Source organism: Dipodomys merriami, unplaced genomic scaffold (assembly GCF_024711535.1).
Source record: "Dipodomys merriami isolate MVZ:Mamm:240054 unplaced genomic scaffold, mDipMer1.0.p SCAF_29, whole genome shotgun sequence".
NCBI lineage: Eukaryota > Metazoa > Chordata > Mammalia > Rodentia > Heteromyidae > Dipodomys > Dipodomys merriami.
Window position 1 is genome coordinate 8,824,089 of NW_027204381.1, and position 21,063 is coordinate 8,845,151.

Sequence of the window (21,063 nt, forward strand, 5' to 3'; positions counted from 1 at the left end):
GGCTCTCGAGCCTCCAGGTCGCCAGGAGGTGTGCTCTCTGCGCATGTGCAGCATGGGAAGGCGGCCTCTCCTCCCTCTCTCTCTCTGTCTCTCTCTCCCTTAGTTGACATGGCAGCCCCGGCCTCTTTCCAGTCGAATCCGGGCCCAGACATTCCATAAATCACAACTACCGATGTCCTCTCGGCATGGGTTTGCTTGCTTTTCCTCCTTGCCCTCTTAGCTGAGTTCTACCATCCACATTCAGACATGCACAATGTTCGAATGCTGCCTGACGCGACGCCCTTTGACACGCACAAGAAACGTCGCTTGACAGGCAGCAAAGATGACAGGAAGTACTTTCAACCTGTCTCTACACCTATTCCCACTTAAGAAAAACGAGTCGGGAACGAAGCTACCAGGCTTTAACTTAGCTCTTGGGTCCGCATTTCAAGGGCAAGCCAAAGAAAAACAATGCACCCGAGAACCTTGTTTAGCCTCTCGTCTTCGCCCCGCCCCATTCTTTGCGCCTGCTGTCGACCTAGATCATTGGCTGAGAGAATGAAACTAGGTGGGCACCGTGATTGGTGGATTATAAATTCCGTACGCTGTGATTGGTCCGTAGGAACATCGCGGCGCGCGCGCGGGAGCGAGCTTTGAAAGTTGTGCCTGGCGGAGGGGAGCCGGTTCCTCCGGTATCATGGTGGCGCTGCGGGGCCTAGGGAGCGGCCTACAGCCCTGGTGCCCGGTGGATCTCAACCTCGGTGAGGAGACGCAGCCGCGGTCCCGGGGAGAAGGGCTGGGGTGCTTTGTGTCCCCAGTGGTATCTCAGCCCGCTTGGGGGTGGGGGTAGGGTGAGGGTGCCCCTCTAGGCATTGTGAATCCCCAGGGCTGTGACAGGCCAGAATCGTGGCCAGCCGCCTTAAACCTTAGAGGCTCAATCCAGTCAAGTAACGGGTTTATAAAAAAGAAAAAAGAGCTAATGTTGGTTGGCTCCTACAACATGTGTGTTTATGTTGTATTCCCCGCCCACCGCTTCTTTATTCTGTCAAGTCTTCCTGGATATTTCTATTTGGGTATCTCTAAAAGACACCCAACTCTTTCTTGCTAGGCTTATTTTTTTTAAAAAAAAATTCGCAGTCCCTCGTTCAGGGAGATAGATGTCTCATACGCAGACATCATCAAATGTCACTTGAAAAAAACTTGGATTACCAAAGCCAGCGAATAGCATCACCCAAGCCACAAACCTGAGAGTTAATGGCATCTCTGCATCTCCTTTCATGCACCCCTATCACAAGTGTCCTGCGTTCAGTCTGTATTCCTGAACTGGTGCCCAGCTCCAAGCCCTATAGACACCCAGGACCATTGCAGAGTATCTCAGCTGCTTTCTGGTGTTAACTGTCACGGTTTACCCTAGGAGCCTTCCCCATTCTCTGCATCCTGCTCTCCCCATAACTTTTGGTCACAGATGCTTCAGCCATACTTTCTATTGCATAGCATCAGTATCATTGAGCAAGTTGCTTAACCTTGTTATGCTTTGGTTTTATCTGTCAAATGAGTTATTATATCTACCTTACATGGCTTTTGTGAAGTGAGTTTAGTGCCCTGGCACAAAATAACTGCTTAGCAAATACTACTAATAGTCTGATTCCCAGCCGAAACTTTTACATTGTGACTCTTCTTTATTTCTAAACACTTTGTACCTTCATTCTTTTGTGATTTCTAAGATGTGCCTCCCTGCTTTTCCTTCCCTATTTAGACTTCATTATTTTACAGTTTGCATAACTGTTGTGACATCCATCCATTGTAAAAGGAATAGTGAGTTTTTTTTAAATCTGGACCTTTTATTTTATTTTATTTTAAATCTGGACCTTTTAGCATATTGTTTTTCACAAGAATCCTGTTTACCAGTGAGGAGTATGGGATTAATTCTATGTAAGTGACCAAGTCAGTGTAATAGCTTTGTCCTATGTCACTCAAAGTTTGTTTTCTTCTTTTTTATCATAAACTACTATGTAAAGTATTATAATTGTGGGATGATGAGATCTTTGTGGATAAGAACCTGGAGCATTCATCTTTCTAGCACTTACACTAGAGGTTTTTGCATATATTTTCATAAAATGTTGATTGAATGAATAAACAGCATACTTCTTCCTCTTCCATTCCAAGTGAGGAAGGTGGGACAGGAATGATCTCTATTTGAATGTTCTCCAGTTGAAAAATAGAAAATGAGGGATTTGGTTTGTATAAACTATCAAATGATTTGACAGAAGTGTAAAGCTAAATAAAAGTAGTCACTATATGATCTAGGTTGTCTGATACTAGATCTTTCTCTCTTTCTGTTTTTAAATTGAGTGTTTGCCTTCTAGTAAACTTAATCTTCTAGGTTACCTTTTAGTAAACTTTTACAATAGAATACTCTTCTTGTGAAATTGATAGGCATTACTAACTTACATCTGATAGGTGAAGTAGTAAAGACTCAGAAGTGTTAGAAATGGCCAAAGCCATACATATCTTTTTATGAGGACTATGAAGTCAGGGCAGTTACTGCCTTCGAAATTAGATTTGATACTACTGACAGGAATGAGCTATTATAAATGGGGATAAAACAAGGATCAAGATATTTTTGATCCTATGTCAATAATGCAGAAGGTTACAGTTGTATTTTTTCAGTGTCCCTCCATCCCTATTCCTGCGCAAAGCCATGCAGTACTAGAGAATTCTTTTTTCTTGGTCAAGCTCAAGTGACAAAAGATTATGGGCAGATTATATTCTCAGGAGAATAATCTAGCTAGGTGCAGTGCTTTGCATTTAAATAAAGGTGGAGGTTTCCTATCTTTATTTTTTTTCCTGTATTCATACCCTGTTCAACCACTTTAAATTAGTGGTGAGAAAATAAAGAATATTAATATGGAGACTAATAAGTGAAGAATAATGTGAAGGCTAATAATGTGTCCGACGTGACCACATGTTTTTATCTAGTCTTAATTATAGGTGTAGGGGAAAGCTTGAAGAAAATAGCTGTTTAAAAAAGTATGAGAAAGTACAACAGAGGGGCCCATCAGCTGGACATAGATGAAAATGAACCAAGCAACCCAAAGACAGTGATGGGAAGGGAGGAATGAGAGGGAAAGAAGGAACAGCTTACACTAAGCAAAAGGAAAGAAATGTAAATATCACCTGATGTGGAAGAAATAATTGTCAAAGCTCATAGAATTCACAAATATATAGACCATGATAATGACAATTGGCCTTGTGAGGGTTAAAATGTGTTTGTGGCTTTAACTAAACATCACTATTCTACAATACTGTGAAATATGTGAAATGTATGGAATCACCTAATATCAATTTTTTTAAAAAAAGAAGAAAAGTGAGAGAAGGGGTGGGTTAGGAGCAATGGGTGACAATGTTATCAGACACTTTGTATTCATATACTCTTTTGTAGATGGGGAACTTCCTTGCACAACCACTTAAAGATAATAAAAAATTGTAAAAAAAAAAAAAGTATAGGAAAGTTTAGAGTTGAAAGCTTGGCAAAGAATCTAGTTAGAATGTGTCAGTGTCACCTTCTCAGCATAGCTCCTTCCCATTTCTGTGTTTGGCAGTCATTTGAGTAAGTCTGTGAATTTGGTGGCTTATCTCTAGTTTCAACTTCTTGAAGGTCAAGGATTGGTATCTTTATTTTAACATACGATATTCTCCCCCCCTCCCTGCCCCCCCCCCCATGGCCCAGTGCTGTTTCACTTCAGTTTATTAACTTGTTTGTGATATGTTCACAGGGAAACACTTGAGGCCATTATTGATGGTTCTCCTTATTGTCCTTATTCTCCTTATAGGGAATCTTGATCATTAAAGGTAACCAGCTGTAACATGTAAAACATATTTTCTTTCTTGATACTTTTAGCTGATTAACTTAATAGCTAGCTGTCAGTTGTATTTATTTATTTACTTTTTTTTTTTTTTTTGTCGGTTGTGGGGCTTGAACTCTGGGCCTGGGTGCTGTCCCTGAGCTCTTCAGCTCATGGCGAGCATTCTACCACTTGAGCCACAGCAGTATTTCCAGTTTGCTGGTGGTTAATTGGAGATTAGAGTTTCATGGAGTTTCCTGCCTGGGCTGGCTTTGAACTGCGATTCTCAGATCTCAGCTTCCTGAGTAGTTAGGATTACAGGCATGAACCACCAGTGCCTGGCAGTTGTAATTTTTTTAAAGGAGGTTTGCTTATTCCTTTTTTTTTTTTTTGTCGGTCGTGGGACTTGAACTCTGGGCCTGGGCGCTGTCCCTCATCTCTTCAGCTCAAAGCAAGTGCTCCACCACTTGAGCTAAAGTGCCACTTCCGGTTTTCTGGTGGTTTATTGGAGATAGGAGTCTCACGGTCTTTCCTGCTTGGGCTGGTTTTGAACCCCGATCCTCAGATCTCAGCCTCCTGAATAGCTAGGATTACAGGCGTGAGCCACCAGCGCCCAGCTTTTACTGCTTCCCTTTAGTTATAGTTTACTTATATAAGTAAGTGTTACTAGGGTGCTGGTGGCTCATTCTTGTAATCCTAAGCTACTCAGAGGCTCAGATCTAAGCAATACAGTTTAAAGCCAGCCTATACAGAAATGTCTGTGAGACACTTATCTCTAATTAATCACTAAAAAGCCAGAAGTGGAGCTGTGGCTTAAGTGGTAGAATACTAGCCTTGGGCAGGAAAAGTTAAAGGACAGTACTCAGGCCTTGAGTTCAAACTCTAGTACCAGTACAAGAAAACCAGAAATGTTAAGTCTAAGTTATGAATTTATTCCTGTAGAATGTGTCTGGAGTCTAGAGGTGATTTTTTTCTTTTAACTTTTTAAAGTACTTGTTAATTTCATGGTGTTTTCTTCTAGAATGGGTAGATACAGTATGGGAACTGGACTTCACAGAGACTGAGCCATTGGATCCCAACATAGAGGCAGAGATCGTAGAGAGTGGATTGAGTGCATTCACAAATCTCTATGAAAGTCTTTTTCCCTTTGCTACTGAAGAACATGCATCTTCAGAGGTAAGAAAATTTTAAAAATAAGATAAAGCCAACTGTTTATAGAAGATGACTGTCATTACACTCTAAGCTGTTATAGTACATAGCTCATAAAGAGTACAGTAAGAATAACATAGAGACTGTGGTTGATTCATTGGACTGTCCTAATAGCTTTCCTCCAAAAGACTCAAGGAACTCACGATTATTTTTCAAGTCATGATGATGTTTCACAACAGCCAATTGAAGAACAAGCATAAAAGTGAAATGAAAAAAGAAAACTAGGTATATCAATAGTGAAAAGAAGGTCAGGGAAAATGTAAACAGCAGTCTAGGAATGCCTTAACATCGGAAGATTTATTACTAAACTGAGAAATGATTCGATGAAATTACCAGTAGATTTATGCAGCATTCCTTTAAATACTAAGTTTTACCTAGTGTGCTTAGCAATAGTTAGACCATTGAAGTCCTTTCAGGAGAACAAAAGGGCTAGGAAACAGAATAAAAAAAATTTAGATAGCAACATCTCTAAAGCTTTTAATTTTCCAAAAAAATTAATTATAAAATTTACATATTTGATAAAAAATTAAGTCATCTGATTAAACTGTTCTTCAATATAATGCTAAGCACTGCATTAAGTGCATTAGACAGAGTTGACATTACAATACATTCTTCCTCAGCCAAGGGCCCTCACTGAGACCAGAGCACTGTGGAAAGGAAGTGCAGTGAGTACAACCAGCTCAGGTTGGGGAAGCCCAATACCTCTGGGAAGTATTTTATGAATCACGTGCTAAGCAGTGCTCTAAAAGAAGTACAGAGATCATCAAATAAGGCTTTGGAAAAGAGAGTGTGCTTGGATTGCAGCTCCCCTAATAAAAATTGCCAGAAGCAAGTCTTCTCAGTTGGGTAGAATGTGAACTAGCTAGTTAGGGTTAAGGATTATTCTTGGAAGGGACCACAGTGGGAAGTATGCAGGGAATGTTGAGGAGATTATGATAGTAGGTGTTTAAAATGTGGCACATAGGACACTAAGCTAGACTGCGAATTGACTGTGGGTAGCTTTGAGTGAGGTTCACTTGTGGGGCTTGGAAAGTTATAGGGTTGTGTATTGTGTATGAGGTTCTATCTAAAAATGATGGATATTAACTCATACTTCTGTGTGGAAGAGGCTGTGGTGAGCAGTAGACTGAGTAATGTGTTGTCCTGAGCACAGGCAGATGGATGTGGGAAAATTATAGACAGGGAGACCTCTTGGGAGTCTATTAGAAGTAATGTAGGTGTTATAAGTGGGAATGGTGTGGCCTGAAGTTTAGGTTATGGAAACCGGAAAGGAAGATCTAAATACTTTGGGGGTGTTTTTATTTTTTATTTTTTTAAGTTAAGATTTAATAAGGCTTTGTAAACTAAGAAGCAGTCGTTGGGTATTTAAGTCATGGTACAAAATGCCAAATTGACTGTGTATAAGACAATGAGATGTACAAGACAATATGTTGAAAAATGAACTTTACAATTTAGGCTGGGGCGGGGAGTAGGGGAAATGTAGTTGTGGAGGTGGGAGGGAAGGGATGGTAGGGGAAAAACAAAGGAGGAGGCAACAATGCTTGATAGGACATGTACTCATTACCTTGCTTATGTAACTGTAACCCCTCTATACAGTATTTTTACAATAAAAATATATTTTAAAAAAAGAAGCAGGAAAGAAGTTAAGATTTTAACATTAGAAGGATGGTATTAACTACAGTGAGGAATAAGGGGTATAAAGGGTGAGGTCAAGTGGAAAAATTGTGAGTTCCATTGTGTACTTTTTTGGGGGAGGAATGAGTGGTGTTAGTTAGGGTTTGAACTCAGGGGCTTGTGTGGCTTGCTGGTCAGTCATTCCCAGCCTATAATCCCAGTCCTTTGGAAGATGGGCAGGAGGATGGTGAATTCTATAAACTAGCCTGTCTCAAAAAAACAAAAAAAGATGCCTGAGGATAAACTGTAGTTCCAGCTATGTTTATTTTATAAAAATAATGCCTGTCATTGTCATGCATTGAATAGGCCTAAGTATGGGACAACGATAAAATTGGTAAATTTCTGTTCTAGGATTTCCTTTCTTGCCTAATCTCTTTCTGAAATCCATTGAGAAAGAAATTGCCCAGTGTTTCTTGCTTTCGTTACTCTTAATCTGTGGACTTTTAAATTTCAGCAAATTGTTCTGATTTCCTCACTAATCAATGATAAGTAGATTTGGGTACATTTAAGTTAGATGGAGAGATCATTCATGGTATAATCACTTAATACAGGGTGTTCCAAAAGTCCTAGCATATTATATACTGATAATTTCAGAAGTACATGTACTTCAAACTTGGCAATTTTTTGAAAATTTAATTAAATGTCTTGTATATATTTATCTTTGTAATTTTGAATAACAAATTTTCATCTTGATCATTTGTGTCAATCTCTTTGAGGATGGCAGACATTTGTCATTGAGAGGCAGACTGGCCTATTACTTGTATGCGCGCGCATGTGTGTGTGTGTGTGTGTGTGTGTGTGTTGTGTGTGTGTGTGTGTGTGTGTGTGTGTGTGTTGTGTTGCTACATCTCCAGACCTTACTACTCTTTTTTTTTTTTTCTAAGACACTAAGTACTTGTAAAAAAGTCAACCAAGATGTTTTTCATTTTATTAACTATTGGCTTTTGGAATTTGTCTTCTCTCCAGAACATTTGGACCTTCTTCATTGAGAACAATATTTCTCATAGTATGCTGGTGGCATTATTCTATCACTTCGTCCAGGTAGCGCATAAGAAAAATGTCAGTGTACAGCATCGAGAATATGGCCTTCATGCTGCTGGGCTTTATTTTCTGCTACTAGAAATACCAGGTATATGTATATTTGACACTGTTCATTAGATCTGCATATGTGGATGGAAAAATTGCTTGAACAGAAACATGTTACATTGTTGCTACTGTGTAATATGTTTCTTTGTCCTTCTCTAAACAATATAAAGTGGAAACTCTTACATAGCATTTGCATTGTGTTAGGAATTGTAAGAGGATATATTTAGGGACCATCCAAGTAGTATAGCATTTTATATAAAAGACTTGAATATCCTTAGAGTTTGGTTTCTGTGGGGTGATCCTGAAACCACCTTACCTGTGAATAACAGAGGATCGTAAAATAGTCTTGTCATTTTGTGTTACTTGCATTATTTTAATTCTTAGCTATTTGTTTTCTCACAAAATAAGCAGTGAGAACTCATCACCTGGAGTGGTTCTGAGGATTATATGAAATCACCTTATGGGTATTTGGAAGATGTCTTCCCTTTTTCATTATTTGAGCGTATTTTTTCTGAGATTAGGCTGTGTCTATAACCTCATGTGGATAGTTACAGAGAGGTCCTTCAGGAGAGGGAATGCCCTTTCCAAACCCAGAAGAAAATGCTGATACTGCTCTCTCTCCTGACTTCCTGATCATATTGAGAAAAGCTGCTGTGAGGAAGCATGGTATTATATCTCTCCCTTGTGGATGTTTAAAAAATACTATGATTCTAGTTAAGAAAGTGTGATCATTGCTAGTAATCCTCACCAGAACACTTGAGGGAAAGCACTTTTCTATATGTCACTGTGCTTGTCAGAGTTTAGTGGCTGTTCTTCCTCTGGGCAGTGCAGAGCCTTCTTCCCACCCCTACTCATGATAATAGAATGGAACATAGAGACCTGGAGAACTAAAGTTCTTACTGGAAAAAAAAAATCAGATTAGTCCATTTGCTACTTGTCATTGTTTACAGAAATGCTTCCCACCACCCCCCCCAGCCCCCCCCAACACCCAGTTCTGGTTGTTGAACTCAGGGCCTAGGTGCTACCCTTAAGCTTTTTTGCTCAAGGATAGTGCTCTACCACTTTGAGCCACAACTCCACTTCTGGCTTTCAGGTGGTTAATTGGAGATACTAGTCTCACAGCTTTTCCTGCCCAGTCTGGCTTTGAACCATGATCCTCAGATTTCATCCTCCTGAGTAGCTAGGATTACTGGTATGAGCTACCAGCGCCTGTCCATTTTTAATTAATACATTTTTAATTAAGGTTGAGGATATATTCCGTACAATTTGAGAAAAGGAAAAAAAATACTTAAAGCCTTCAACACTGACCTCTGACTCATGTTATTTTGTTAAATCTTCCATAATGACTTTTCAAATAAATTCCTGAAGAATCTAGTTGCTAAGTACTGTAATAGCTTAGCTGTAACTAGATTGTCTGAAAAAATGTTGTGGTTTTCTAAATCCAGTTTCAGCTAAGTTTAATGGCTCATACCTGTAATTCCTAGCTTCTTGGAAAGCCTAGATCAATGTCAACCTGGGCAAAAACTTAGACTCCATCTCAGCCAATAAAAAGAAGTTTATAGAGGCATGCATCTGTCATCCCCAGTGATGTCGGCAGCGCATAAGTAAGAGGACTGTGGTCCAGGCTGGCCTGGGCAACCACTCAGTAGCATCTCTGAAGAATAACTAAAGCAGAAATAGCTCAGGGTATGGCTTAGTGTTTGCCTGACAAGCCTTGAATTCAAACCAGTACTCCATGCATATACATACACATACACACACATACGCATAAATACACAAATCAGTTTCCCTTCCCTTACCAGAGTTTCTGCTTTGTGGTAGGCATGCTGTGGTACTTCATACTCACTAGTTTCACAATGGCTATTCTGAGTTCCATGTAAGTTTTAAGATCTGTATGTGAATTTCTGCAGGGAATGTGGAGATCAGTTTGGGGAGTAGTATGATCTTCACACTGTCTTCAGGTCCATCAACACAGGATATCTTTCCGTTCCTTTTCATTCATAATCTTTAATATGTTCTGATACTGTCTTATAGTTTTCAGTGTTCTGCTCTTGCACTTTTTTTGGGGGGGGGAGGGGTCTGGTCATGGGGCCTGAACTCTGGGCCTGGGCGCTGTCCCTAGCTCTTCAGCTCAAAGCTAGCGCTCTACCACTTGAGCCACAGCACCATTTCCGGCTTTTTTCTTTTTGCTTATGTGGTGCTGAGGAATCAAACCCAGGGCCTCAGGCATGCAAGGCAAGAGCTCTACCACTGAGCCACCTTCCCAGCCCATGCTCTTACACTTTGTTAAGTTTATTCCTAAGTATTTTTTTCAGTACTATTTATAAATGAAATTATTTCTAGTTTTGGGTGGGTTTTTTTTGTTGTTGGTGGTGGTGGTCATGGGGCTTGGGCACTGTCCCTGAGCATTTTTGCTCCAGGCTAGTGCTCTACTGCTTTGAGCCACAGCACCACTTCCAGTTTTCTAGCGAGTAAGTAGAGATCAGAGTCTCACAGATTTTCCTGTCAGGGCTGGCTTTGAACTGTGATGTTTGGCGCTCAACCTCCCAAGTAGCTAGGATTACAGGCATGAGCCATCAGTGCCTGACTTCATTTTCAGTTTTTAATTGGTTGGTTTTTGAGACAGCATCTTCCTGGGTAGCCTAGGCCAGCATGGAATTTACAATCCCCCTGCCTTCACTTCCCACATGCTGGCCTGTGGAGCTTGTGGAGCACTTGTCTTTATTTATATTTCTGATGATTAGTAGCTATATAAGTGAATTTTTAAAAATTATTTAATTTATCTTGTATACTGCAACCTTAGTGGTTTTACAAGGGTTTTCTTTATTCAAAACAAAATCAGTCATCTGTTAATAGTTACAGTTTTAGTTTTTGTTTCTGGTGTTGTCACCGTTTATTTTCTTGCCCTGGCAAAAATTTCTAGTCCAGGGCTAATAGAAATGGAGAGTGGACATCCCCATCTTGTCCCTGATGGTAGAGGAGAACATCCAGGTCTTTGACATTAGTTAAGGTTGTTTTTTAAGATGGCCTTTATCCATTTATTATACCTTGTTTGCTAAGTGTTCTATTTGGAAAAGGTATTAGATTTTTGTCATTTGCTTCTCTGCAGCTATGAGGTAATACTATGATTTTTTTGTTTGCTATTTTAATGACATAGTATATTATGTTGATTTTCATATAGTAAGCCAATTTTACATGACCTTGCTCAGGGCCAAATATTAACTGTTATCCTACAGATATCACCTGGGGTAATACTTTGTGTGACTGCAATAGTTTGTGTGTGTGTGTGTGTGTGTGTGTGTGTGTGTGTGTGTGTGTGTGTGTGTGCGCGCGCGCACGCGCATGCGCACGCGTGCACACACTGTTACTAGGGCTTAGGTGCTGTCCTTTAGCTGTTTCATTCAAAGCTGGCTGGCATTCTGCCACTTGAGCCACAGCTTCACTTCTAGGTTTTTTTCTGTTGGTTAACTGGAGAGAAGAGTCTCATGGACTTTCCTATCAGGCTGGCTTTGAACCATGATCCTCAGATCTCAGCCTCCTGTGTAGCTAGGATTACAGGCATGAACCTTCAGTGCCTGGCTGCTTTTTAAACTTTTTGTCTGTTGTTATGCACTTATTTCAAAACCTGGACACCTACACTGCTTAAGCTGGAGTGTGGTAGTGCATGTTTATAATCTCAGCATTGGAAGGCTGAAGCAGAAGGAGGGTAAGTTTCAGGGCAGCTTGAGTTTCTTGGGAAACTATCTCAAAACAAAACAAAAACATCTAACCTGTTTACTCTCTACTCCTTATGATTAGGCAGTGTAGCCAGTCAAATATTCCACCCAGTGATGTTTGATAAGTGCATTCAGATTCTCAAGAAGAGCTGGCCTCAGGAATCTAACTTGAATAGGAAAAGAAAAAAAGAACAAGCTAAGAACTCTCAGGATAACTCAAGAAGCAATAGAAAAAGAGGAAAACCACCTAGGAAAGATGATACTGAGGTAAGAAGTAAGTGAAATAATTAAACATACCGTACCAACACAAGATTTTAGGTTGTTTGACAATTGACTTTACATGAAATATGGTTTCAGGGATCCTTAAAATATTTTCTGCTATACATATGATTTGAAAAATGTCCTTTGGGTTTCATGTACTACCAGAGCATGTTTCTGCTTTGCCACCTTTCTACCTTCCCAGTCATCTCCTGTCAAGGCTTGTTTTCAAGTGTAGTTGGCAGTTTACTAACTGGTATATTTGCCACATTCTCTCTCTCTCTCTCTCTCTCTCTCTCTCTCTCTCTCTCTCCTTTTTTGTTGGTTGTGAGGTTTGAACTTTGGGCTTGGGCATTGTCCCTGAGCTTTTTTTTTTGTCCAATTGTGGGGCCTGAACTCTGGGCCTGGGCGCTGTCCCTAAGCTGTTCAGCTCAAGGCTAGCACTGTACCACTTGAGCCACACCGCTACTTCCGGCTTTTTTCCCCCCTGCTTATGTGGTGCTATGAAATTGAAGCCAGGGCCTCATGCATGCAAGGCAAGCACTCAACCACTGAGCTACCTTCCCAGCCTCCCTGCGCTTTTTCGTTTAAGGTTACTGCCCTACCGCTTTGAGAGGTAGCCCCACTTCCAGTTTTCTGCTGTTTAATTGGAGATAAAAGTCTCACAGACTTTCCTGCTATGGCTGGCTTTGACCCACAATCCTCAGATCTCAACCTCCTGAGTAGCTAGAATTACAGATGTGAGCTACTGGAGGCTGGCTTGCCACAATATCTTATTGTCACTAGAAAGGATAGTTGAAGTTCTTGTGGCTCATGTCCATAAGAACATAATTTAATAGTGTGATTTTCAAATTCTTGCATGAGAAAGTAGGATGTTAGAAGGTTACAAGCATGAAAATTTTGAAGAATTATATGAATTCTCATTGAGACAGAAAATACACAGGCAGAAACTACTTGTACAGGAATATAGTCCAGTTATTTACCACTGTGTCATGGAGACCTAGAGTAGTCAATAGATCTGGTCAAAGCCACATTGTGCGAACAACTCAGTACTACCTGGAGTTTAACTGGTTTGAGTAAATTGCAAACCATGAGACAAAGTGTTAGGTATTATTCCTTAGCTCAGCCATACATTTTTTTTTTTTTGTATGTGTGTGTGTGATCCAGATGGATGAGCTTATAGAAGATGAAGATGAAGAAAGCATATATTTTTCTGCCCGGGACCTTTCTCAAATTCGAAATGCCATATTTCACCTTTTGAAGAATTTTTTAAGGCTTCTGCCCAAGTTTTCTCTCAAAGAAAAGCCACAGTGTGTACAGACTTGTGTAGAGGTAAGTGAAAATTTCAGGAACCTTGGGGTACCTTCAGAGGCCGTAGACTATGGCTACTACTTATGGAGACCTTTTCTTGGTATCCATTTTCCAGGTCTTCGTTGCATTAACTAATTTTGAGCCAATTCCCCGTGAATTTCATGTTACACAAGCCAGGTGAGTCATTAAATGTTTTCAGTGCTACAGTTTAAATACAGTATAATAATTTTTGCTTCAGAACTATAAGTGCTGTTTTATTCAAGCTGGCAAATAATAGAAGTTACTCATTTGAAGATGACTTACAGAAGCTTAGTGAGGTGGCATGTGCTTGTAGTCCCAGCTGACACATGAAACTGATGCAGGAGAATAGCTAGCATCCAATAATTTGAGGCCAGGCTACATAACACAGTGAGACTGAATCTTAGGAAGAAAGAAAAGAAAGAGGAAGAGAGAGAGAGAGAAAAGCAGGTATATAGCATTAAGGAATATTCCTAATAAAATCATAGCTATCCAGGTGCTGGTGGTTTGTGTCTGTAAACCTAGCTCCACAGGAGGCTAAGATCTGAGGATCACAGGTGGAAGCCAGAAGTAGAGCTGTGGTTCAAGTGATAGAGCATTAGCCTTGAGCACAAAAGCTCAAAGACACAGCACCCAACCTCTCAGTTCAAGCCCTAGGACCAGCAAACACACACCACACACACACACACACACACACACACACACACACACACACACACACACACACACACACACACACACACACACACACACACACACACACACACACACACACACACACACACACACACACACACACACACACACACACACACACACACACACACACACACACACACACACACACACACACACACACACACACACACACATCCATTAGCTAATATTTTGTTTTTTCTTTAGAAATGTTAATGAAGCAAACTACATAGCAGAACTGGCCTATCATGGATTGCATTTGCTGTGCTGTCCAACTCATGGAGAAGGAAATAAGGTAAGGGAGAGGAGGGTATAATTTTGGTTATTAGTTCAATTGGAAGCAGGCAAGCTACACAGTGGGAAAAACATTAAAAACATTTGTAGCCCCATTTATCTGCAGTTTATTTCCAAGAGTCCAGTTAACTCTTCTCAGCTTTTGGTAAGAAGCTGGTACAATAAGCCTCTTGAAGAGAGATCGCATTCATATAACTTATCTTATTACATGCTGTTACAATTGTTCTGTCTTATTGTTATTCTTGTTAATTCTTTTACTATACCCAATTTATAAGTCAAATTTTTATCATGAGTATGTTTGTATAGGAAAAAGCATAGTATATAGTATAGGCTTTGGTAGTAAACATAGTGTCAGGCATCCTCTGTAGTCTTGGTATGTATACTCTGGATACGAGGCAGTGGCTATGAAGCTGACTTAGTTTTCAGGTCTTCATATTCTTTTTTAATAAAAGATGTACCTATTTCTATTTGTTCTCTACCCTTGATTATCCAGTGTATAGCCAATATATTTGGTGGTGAACCTAGCAAGTTATTGGTAGGTGTCAGATAGGAAAATATATATATATATATATATATATATATATATATCACATTTATATATGATATATATATGAGTAATGAAAGAGAAACAGATAAGTTGCTGAACAGTTACATTTTATAGAAATACTCATCTAGTTCCCAAAAAGAAGAGTCAGGCATAGAATATTCAAGTTTTTCTTATCAACTCTTGTGTACTCATGTAAACTTCAAATTTGTTAGTTGTATTTGTACTGCACACCGAATTTATGTATCTCTGTATTCCACAGAGAATTTATGGGTTATTATTTCTGGCCTTAATAGTTTAAACTTTGTCCCCTTGGTTACATTGTATTTTCACTACAGTCAACATTGGAGATTAGGTCATTCATGTGTTACATTGTTGCTAAACTTAGATATCATACTGCCTAACTTGGTGTTAGGCAGTCTTGGTTTTAACTAGATTAATTACTTGACTTTGGCTATCTCCTTTGGAGTTTATTTTACTATTTGTGAAATGGAAATTATATATTGTTCTTCTGACCTCATAGGGTTGAGAAGTTTAAAAATAAATATAGTAAAGTCTAGTTAATCTGTGAAAGTGCTTAGAGCCTAAGTAGCCAAGTATTTGATTTTCATTAAATGTTTTTGCCAGATGAATAAATTAACCAGTTGACTAAGTTTTATGAGATGATACTTTGAAATGTGCATTTATAAACTTCAGGTTATGATATCCAGGGTGGGAGGGAAATTATGGTTTTGTTTTGTTTTTTAATCATTGTCCATAAGCAAATATTTCACATTGTTTACCCTTGTAAATATATGTAAGTAAGTAAATAAATAGAGGGCTTGATAGGTGCTAGTGGCTCATGCCTGTAACCCTAGATATTTAGGATGTTGAGATCTGAAATAAGTGTACAAAGCCAGCCCAGGAAGTAAAGTCTTAGAGACTCTTATCTCCAGGTAACCACAAAAAGCCAAAAGTGGAGCTGTGGCTTAAATGGAAGAGCACTAGCCTTGAGTACAAACGCCCAGGCCCAGAGTTCAAGTTTCAGCACCAACAATAAATTAAATAAATAAATAAATAAATTTTTTAAAGGTCCTTTTTTTTTTTTAACACCTGAGAGTTGTCCAAGAAACCTGTCCCTAATGCTCTACCAAAAATTCTATTCATCTGACCTATCTCCAGGGGGTTTAAATGGTTTTTACCTTAGTTAAATCACTGTCTTTGAGACCCTAGAGCTCTTTATGACAGCCAAAATGGAATTTTCTATTCTCTTCCAGGTTATTGCCTATATTTTCCATCAACTGCTAAATGTAATATTGATGTTAGAAGTAGGCAAAAGATCTCATCACGCCCCTCTGCCTATTACATCGCAAGTCATTAGTCGAAGAAACCAAGCTGTCCAGTTTATCAGGTGAAGTGCAAAAGTCTTGATTTTTTTTTTAACTTTTTAATCCCTCTCCCTCAGTTGTGTGGGCCCAGTGCTAACCAAGACTTCTGACAGCTTTGATGTTGGAATATCTGATTGCAACCAGTAGTAGTTTTGTGATGAAAAATAGAGTTCTTCCTAGCTAATTGTGTTCTCAGTGTCTGGGTCACATTTGGTAGCCACTGTGTGGACATCGCTAAGGAAATGCCATTAGCCTGTGTTGGGGACATGTTGGGGACACTTCTATCTCTCTCTGCAAAGGCGGTCACCCTCTCCACAGAGAAAGAACCCTACCTCCACTTCTTCCTTTCTATTCCTCTACTTGCATCTTTTTGCTTTTGTTCTTTTTGCTTTTTCTTCCCATTTTCCTATCTTCCCAGCACCCCTAGAGAGTACTTTCTGAAGGAAAACACCTAAATGCTTTTAGTTCCTTAGCAATTTTGATAGATTATTTTTTCTGTCACAAATCAGCTTTACTCTAAAAGTTGCATGTTAGCTTTATTGAGAAAGGAGTATTTGCTGTGTCCTTGGCTTTTCTTTCCTCCTTCACTGCCTGTCAGGCGAGAGATGGTGAGAGGGGTACAGGAGCATATGCATCTTCATTGTGCATCTGGTAATGTGTTTAGAGATAGATATGGGGTGTGGATCATATCATTTGGTCACAACAAAGGTCTCTTGGTGAGGATTTTTTTTTAATTTACTTTTTTCCCCTTGAACCTCAAAAGGTTGTATAAGGGGATTACAGTTGTATTGTGACCTTCTGAAGTGTCCAGTGCTTCTGTTGGAGGAATATTTTTAAACACTGAAAATTAAACAAGATGTTTTAGTGAAACACTGTAGCTTGGCCAGTTGCAGTAACGTTCATACAATGATACAAATAACTTAGGCTAAACATGATCCTCTGGACACTATAGTGAATTCTTCCTAGTAACAATTTGGAGTGAAGGCATTTCATTGAACTGCCACAAGGTGGTACTGTGTAGTCTGTTCTCATATTTATCCGAAAAGGTTATATTTTATATCTTAATATGAAATTTAATAAATAGCCAAAAGAACTGTAACAAATTGTACTTTTTTTTCCCTTGATGACAGCTGCTTAGTGACAGGGCTCAAAAACCTTACTCATTCTTAAACAGCTGTTGTTATATGGAGGAAAGTGTGGGGTTTTTTAGTAGTTAGCATCTCTAAAATTTAAGGGCAATGAGTTTTGAACACAAGAAGTAAGGAAAATCACCATTCTGTTGTAATAACGGATAGATTATAAATAATGGATATGTGTTTTTCCCTTAACTAGTGCACTTGTGGATGAACTGAAGGAAAGTATATTCCCAATCCTTCGCATTTTACTGCAACACATCTGTGCCAAGGTACCATTTGCTTTAGTAAACAATAATAATAACAATAATAATAATAATGTGTATAACATAATGAAGATAAATGTGTCTGTTTGGTTTTGGGAATGAATGTGTCATTACTAAAAGTAGCTATAGTTAATACTAGATGTTTTTCTAACCAGTGTTCTTTTGGGAATAGGGTGGGGTGTGAGGTAGGGTCTCACTTTGTAACCCAGACTGACTTACAGTCCTTCTGTTTCCAGCTTCTGTGTGGTGTGAATACAGGGAAGCCTGATTTACAAAGCATTAGTTTTATTTAAAAAAATAAACTGAGTTATTTTTCTTTTTGAGGTGGATTATGCTATGTAGCCTAGGCTGGTCTTGAACTCCAATTTGAATCCTGAGTGGTAGGATTATAGGTGTGTGCTACCCTGTGTTGCTATTAATGACTTTTTTTTTCTTGTGTCTATACTGGGTGGGGCTTGAATTCCCAGCCTTGAACTCTTACTTAGCTTTAAAAAGATAAGCAAAAGCTTGAAGCTGGCACTCTATCACTTGGGACCTGCCTCCAGTCATTTTGCCAGTTAAATGGAGATAAGAGTCATTTTTTGTTTGTTTGTTTGTTTTTGTTGCTCATGGGGCTTGAACTCTGGACCTGAGCATTGTCTCTGAGCTCTTCAGCTCAAGGTGAGCACTCTCCCACTTGAGCCACAGAACCACTTCTGTTTTTTTGGTGGTTCATTGGAGATAAGAGTCTCATGGACTTTCCTGCCCAGGTTGGCTTTGAACTGCGATCCTCAGATCTCAGCCTCCTGAGTAGCTAGGATTACAAGCGTGAGCCACTGGCATCTGGCAAGATAGAGTCTTTTTTCCTTGTACCTGAACTGATTTTGAACCTCAATCCTCAGATCTTAGGCTACTGAGTAGATAGGATTACAGGAGTGAGCCACCAGTATCTGGTGGATAAATATTCATACTTTGAATTTAATGGATCCTAAAGATGCATAGGTTCTGAAGGATTATGTTTGTATGTCTATATTTATTTTGCGTGTGTGTGTGTGTGTGTGTGTGTGTGTGTGTGTGTGTGTGTGTGTAAAAGAGGTTGGAACTCAGGACCACAACATTGGTTCTTTTAAGTTTGCTTTTGTTTTTTGTTTGTTTGTTTTTCAGATTAGAGTCATGTGATATCTTTGCCCTGGCTGGTCTCAAAGTGTAATATTCTTTTTTTCTTTTTTCTTTTTGCTTATGTGGTGCTGGGGAATCGAACCCAGGGCCTCATGCATGTAAGGCAAGCGCTCTACCACTGAGCCACCTTCCCAGCCCCTCAAATTGTAATATTCTTAACTCTGCTTCCTGACCTCACTCATGTACTTCTATACCCAGCTTGTTTTTGAGATAGGATATCACTAACTTTTGCCTGGGCCTTCAAAATATCCTTCTTTGGAATAGCTGAGATTGTAGGCATGAGTAGGTATAATGTAGTTTCCAACACAGTTTGAAACCTTAAATTTCAGTAGTCATTCATGTAACATTTAAAGATCATTGAGCTCATTATGCTCAGTAGTTTTTAATGTGCATTCCTACATAGGGTTCAGTTGTCCTGCAGGTGATTATTGGCTAGACAGCTTCTCTAATTTTATGTTTCAGGTGATAGATAAATCAGAGTATCGTACCTCTGCAGCCCAGTCTCTGGTCCAGCTATTGAGTAAACTTCCTTGTGGAGAATATGCTACATTCATTTCCTGGCTTTACAAATACTCTCGAAGTTCCAAGGTATGAGATATGCTTGCATGTAGTCTTGAATCCTGGCTTTGTAGACCTCTGACAGCCAGATCTGACTGCAGGAGAGGGTTTTCCTTGGTTCTTAGTCTTATCTGACAGTGATTCTTACGATTTTGCCTTACAGGTCCCACACCGAGTTTTTACTCTCGATGTTGCTCTAGCTCTCTTAGAGCTTCCTGAAAGAGAAGCAGATGACACGGTCTCTTTGGAGCATCAGAAGCTCTTAAAGCATAAGTTCCTGGTGCAAGAGATTATGTTTGACCGTTGTTTAGACAAAGCACCTACTGTCCGCAGCAAGGCACTGTCCAGCTTTGCACACTGTCTGGATTTGTCTGTGAACAGTGCATCTGAGAGTGTGCTGGAGATCCTCATTACCAGTAAGTGGGAGTCTGGGGGAGGAGCTCAGTGGTAAAGTACTTGTCCTGGCATGTACAAGAGGCATACCAGAAAGTGAAGATCGAGATAGACTGTAAATAGACCATCATCTAGTGGTACGAGGGGGGGGGGATGGGGAGATGGAAAAAAATACATGATTAACTTTACTCTTATAAAATTCTTTCAGTATATCTCATTATCAGATGACTTTTCTGTTTCCTTTTTGTTGATGAGAATGTAACCCAAGGCCTTGTGCTTGCTAAGCATGTATGCAGTCACTGAGTTATAGGCCTAGCTTCAAATTACTTTTTAAATAGTGAAGCCTGACGTACTTGAAAGATCTTTTTAAAGAAAGGAGAGAACATTATTAATTGTCAGTAATTTAGGGTCTGTCTGCTTTGTCTGTAGGCCTAATTAATCTTGATTTTGATTCTTCTGTGGCTATTTCCAAGTGATTTATGATTTCTTTCCCTCTTATCTGTCTACTTATTTTTAGGTCCTTTAATTTCAAGAATAGAGAGTGACTCTGGTACCTTACTGAGAAATTCATCAGGTAATGAACACGCCAGGTGTTGAATAACTGGCTTTTAAAAAGACTGGCTATTTGAAATGTTGGTGTTGTTTTTTTCTGCCTCCATATTTGCCTGTTTTAATGTCTTTCTTGATTAAAGAATTTGAAATTCAGTTCATTAATAATGTCATACTTGAGTAACATGTTGTGTTTATACTATTGAAAAGTAGCAATATGTTTCTTAATGAGTGCCTTTTTTAAAAATAGGGTTTTGCTATCGGAAGCAGACGCCTACCACTTGTGAAGCCTCTGGGGAGGTGAACACAAACAACAGTGAGAGAGCTGGGTCTGAGGGTATGTCACACATCCTCACGCTCACGTGGCAATGCTGTTGCATTCAGAGAGCCAAAGGAAAGTCTAGCAACTTTGGACTCTTTTCTGATTAAGAATGGAAACTTTTCTTAAAAGCCAAGTAATTTCTACTGTCTTTAATTGATATCATTATACTATCCTATAAATATTTTATGTATCTTATATATATATATATATATATATATTATTACACTACGAGCTTTTGTGCTCAAGGTTAGTGCTCTATCACTTACCAGAGCTTACTTCCACCTATTTTGGTGCTTAATTGGAGGTAAGAGTCTCATAGACTTTCCTGCCCAAGCTGGCTTTGAACCACAATCCTAAAATCTCAGCCAGCTAAGAAGCTAGGATTACAAATGTGAGCCACTGATGCTTGGCATAATGGTGTGTTTGAAACTATATTATATGTCACTTATCTAAATGTGTTAAACAACTGGTGCCAGTAGCTCATGCCTATAATCCTAGCTACTGAGGAGGCTGAGATCTGAGGATCGTGGTTCAAATCCAGCCCAGGCAGAAAAGTCTGTGAGACTCTTATCTCCAATTAACCACTAGAAAACCAGAAGTGGTGCTGTGTTTCAAGTGGTAGAGCACTAGCCCTGAGATGAAGAGAGCAGGGATCGTGCCCAAGCCCAGAGTTCAAGTCCCATGACA

The 21,063-nt window shown here is 39.4% G+C and overlaps 1 protein-coding gene across 1 annotated transcript in view; it reads left to right on the forward strand.

The window, feature by feature from the left end:
- The first annotated feature begins 615 nt into the window (after positions 1 to 615).
- Positions 616 to 21,063, forward strand: part of Ncapd3 (non-SMC condensin II complex subunit D3) — a 56,614-nt gene continuing 36,166 nt past the window's right edge. The window contains exons 1-13 of the mRNA XM_070038336.1: positions 616 to 740; positions 4,846 to 5,000; positions 7,674 to 7,836; positions 11,592 to 11,776; positions 12,935 to 13,099; positions 13,194 to 13,255; positions 14,000 to 14,087; positions 15,887 to 16,020; positions 17,330 to 17,402; positions 19,017 to 19,142; positions 19,276 to 19,528; positions 20,023 to 20,079; positions 20,305 to 20,391. Of these exons, the coding sequence (XP_069894437.1) occupies positions 677 to 740; positions 4,846 to 5,000; positions 7,674 to 7,836; positions 11,592 to 11,776; positions 12,935 to 13,099; positions 13,194 to 13,255; positions 14,000 to 14,087; positions 15,887 to 16,020; positions 17,330 to 17,402; positions 19,017 to 19,142; positions 19,276 to 19,528; positions 20,023 to 20,079; positions 20,305 to 20,391 (1,612 nt within the window). The 5' untranslated portion in view covers positions 616 to 676. The remainder of the gene's footprint in view (positions 741 to 4,845; positions 5,001 to 7,673; positions 7,837 to 11,591; positions 11,777 to 12,934; positions 13,100 to 13,193; positions 13,256 to 13,999; positions 14,088 to 15,886; positions 16,021 to 17,329; positions 17,403 to 19,016; positions 19,143 to 19,275; positions 19,529 to 20,022; positions 20,080 to 20,304; positions 20,392 to 21,063) is intronic.